Raw genomic sequence first — 3,206 nt, 5'->3', positions numbered from 1 at the left:
GAAGAGTTCTACTGTCGGCGGGCCGGTCCCTGCTACGAAACCGTCGCCGAGTGCCGCATGCTGCAGGCGCTGGGAGCGGATGCTGTGGGTAAGCTGGACGGGCTGCACTGGTAGGGTTGGTTGGGCACATGGATTAAGCAGTTCATGCTTCTTCAGTCTTTGGCTCTCTTAAGTCTCCTGTGCCCCGAGAAACAAGCTCTGTATTTCTGCTTAGTTCTGCACTGGCTTTGTGCGGCTCCCGGGGCGGATCTGCAGAAAGTCTCTGCGCTCATGGCTGTCCAGGACTGGCATCCCAGCACCATGTCGTGGTTATTTCCCAAACGCAAACCTCCCACCCTCAGATGGCTTGACTTCAGCAGGGCTGAGTAGGGCCCAATCAGAAATAAAGCCCTTTTCTCTCATTTTTTAAACTCTGACACCGTTAGGATTCTCACTACGCCTCTTCCCTACAAAGCAGCCTTCTGTAAGAGTCTTGGTCGTTTGGGGATGGTACTTATGGAGACCTTCCCAACTGCGTGTGGGGAAGGTAAGCGTTGTGATCCATGGGATTGCCTCAGCTTGGCCCCTGCCTCGTGGAGGTCCGTTCATTAGTATCTCCAGATTCACTGCTTTCCACCGAGCCATTTTTCTTTGGAATAGGTCTGTTAGCCAAGGAGAGGAGCCAGCCGACACGGCACATCGGCACTTCTCAGCGCAGCTGCCAGCAGTCTGACACGTCCTGGGGAGAGAGACGTAGCGTGCAGGAGTCAAATGTGGGAGGTTTGTTGTGCTGAGCAGGGTTGTACCTGTGGTGCTGCAGCTACTACAGCCTGACAGGTACCGCAGCCTTTAACTACTCGATAGCTCAGAAAGAGAGAGCTGGGGGGAATGAGAGGAACACGCACGGAAGGTGGGATTGTGGTTTGCAGCCTTGGAGAGATCTTCTTGTAGTGTAAATCCTGACTCATCCTGGTCCTTTTCTCTCTGCCGTAGGCATGAGCACTGTTCCAGAAGTAATTGTAGCCAGGCACTGTGGCCTCCGGGTCCTCGGGATCTCCCTCATCACCAACAAAGTGGTGATGAGCTACGACACTCAAGAGAAAGCCAACCACGAGGAAGTGCTGCGCATCTCGGTGGTCCGGGCTGAAGCCCTGCAGAAACTGGTCGCACACCTCCTTGGCAAGCTGGGGGAAAGCACAAACTCCCCGTGACCTCCAGCCGTTTGTCACTCGTCTCATAAGGCCAGTGCTGTGCTGGGGGAGAGCTGTGGGTGAGACTGTCCCCTCCTGCTCTCCTGCATTTGAGTAGACCTTTTGATCTTCGTCCCTGTGCTTTAGCTGGTCAGGTGCAGAGGTTTGCTTTGAATTTTGCCAGAATGATCCTCTTGTTAGTAGCCTGTGACCAAAAGGGCATGCTGGCCTTTAAACAGGGTCTGGCCCCCGGCAGATTCCCGAACCTGTATGTCGTGTCAGCAAGGAGACCCTCGTGGGCTCCAGCTCCCCCTCGTTCTGCTGCAACGCCCACGGCGCTGCCTCTGTCAGCACAGCACCCTCCTGCCCCGAATCTCTGCTCCTCCCTGGCGAGGAGCCCCCAGGAGCTGGTCGCAGGGCTCGGTGCCTGCTGGCTCTGCTTTGGTAGGGCCTGATCTGAAGCTGGTGGAAGCCCACAAAAAGACTCTGAGGTTTGGGTGAGGACCTGCTGTCCTGCTTTGATACCTGGATACCTATAGTGGGCCAGGCTCTTCGTGACCAGCCCCAGCGCTCAGAAGCTGTTGTGACCACGCAGCGTGCCCCCAGCACCCCCTCGCACCTCTCCGCTCTGTTTCCAGCCTGAATCGCTGTGGGCTGTTGAAGGTGCAGCTCGGGTGCGAGGCGTGGCTTGTCCGTGCAGGGTGTGAAAGGGGCCAAGCTGGAAACAGGATGCAGGACCAGCTCTGCCTGGCTTTGTGCCTTCTGTTTCTGGATGTCTCGTTGATCAGCATCTTGAGCCGCTTGCGCTGGAGATCAGTTATGTTTTGGTGTCCTGCGATGGAGAGATTTGTTTGACCCAGTGTTTCTCCCCCAGTCTCTGCAGCAGATGTTGAAGCACCAATGGTTTGTGATGCGAAATCTGAGTGGAAATCATTTTGAAACAGGTGTGATGCTTTTCTGACTTCCCTGGTGCTGTTATACAAAGCAATTGAGCCTAGCAGTGAGTAAAGGACAGAGAGGAGAGGCCACCCCGCTCTCACCAGCGTGCGCCGATGGTCTGTCAGGGAAGGGGGACTGTTCACCACAGCGGTGCATTACTCATCGCTCCCCAAAGGTCAAGCTGAGCCGGGGTTGCAGCTGGACGTGGAACAGCGACTGTAATTACTAAGTCACCTTTTCCCCTTCATTTATCTTGGAGTTCTCTGTAAAGCCCGTCACTGTCGCAGCGGAGTGGTTTCGGTTGACACAGTGGTCTGAACTGAAGACACCCAGCTGGTCACGGAGAGCTCCCAGTCTGCCTTCCTAAATTTAGCTGATCGCTTGTTTACCACTGACGCTCGCCCTCCGTCGCAGCCTTCAGCCTTCCATGACATTTCTTCAGCGCCAGCTGCAGAAGGACCTTGTGGCCTGGTCGGTTTTTTCCGGATGGGTGTTTGCTTGAAGCCCTTCATGCTGCGATTACTGGTGTCAGCTGCCCTGTCGATGGTGCAGATGTTGCCACCAGGAGGAGCAGAGCTGTGCTCTGCGTGTTTCCCATGGAACAGTCACTCTTCAAGAGTGGGGAAGATCTTGGGATGTCCACCCTGTCCCTTCTTCTCCTGGGCAGGGGTTCCTGTGGTCAGTCCTGACAAATATCTGCCCAGCCTGGTCTGGGGGACTTCTAGAGGGGGAGGATTGGTTGCCTGCACTCATGTGGCCAAGTCACTTGTTTAGCAGCTCCTGGCACTTGGAGGAGCCCTTTGGGACAGCAGCTCTTTCCATTTGGAGGGTCTGACTCTCCGGACAGGCCTGGGCACCCGCTCTGGGTGTAAAGCCTTGTGCTCCTTCCCCAAGGCTGTTGCCTCTTCAGGTCTAGCAGGAGTGAAGTGCTCGACAAGGGCAGCAGCAAAACCAATGGAAAAAAAAAGTGACAGATGTGCAGAGCAAGAAGGACCCATTTCTTCCTGCTCCCTTTTCAGCCTTGTCCCAGAGTGGGCTTGTCACAGGGCAGGTAATTTCCCCTGCCTAGAAAACGGTGCTTCACGTTCATCTCGTTAG

At 55.4% G+C, this 3,206-nt stretch overlaps 1 protein-coding gene across 1 annotated transcript in view; it reads left to right on the top strand.

Moving 5' to 3' along the window:
• Window positions 1-1,190, top strand: part of PNP (purine nucleoside phosphorylase) — a 19,060-nt gene extending 17,870 nt beyond the window's left edge. Inside the window, exons 6-7 of the mRNA XM_010139289.1 lie at window positions 7-88; window positions 973-1,190. Coding sequence (XP_010137591.1) covers window positions 7-88; window positions 973-1,190 — 300 coding nt within the window. The remainder of the gene's footprint in view (window positions 1-6; window positions 89-972) is intronic.
• Window positions 1,191-3,206: the final 2,016 nt, after the last annotated feature.

Source organism: Buceros rhinoceros, unplaced genomic scaffold (genome assembly GCF_000710305.1).
Source record: "Buceros rhinoceros silvestris isolate BGI_N320 unplaced genomic scaffold, ASM71030v1 scaffold7777, whole genome shotgun sequence".
Lineage (NCBI taxonomy): Eukaryota > Metazoa > Chordata > Aves > Bucerotiformes > Bucerotidae > Buceros > Buceros rhinoceros.
The sequence above is the reverse complement of the archived record's forward strand: the minus strand, read 5'-3'. Positions and strand labels throughout refer to the sequence as shown.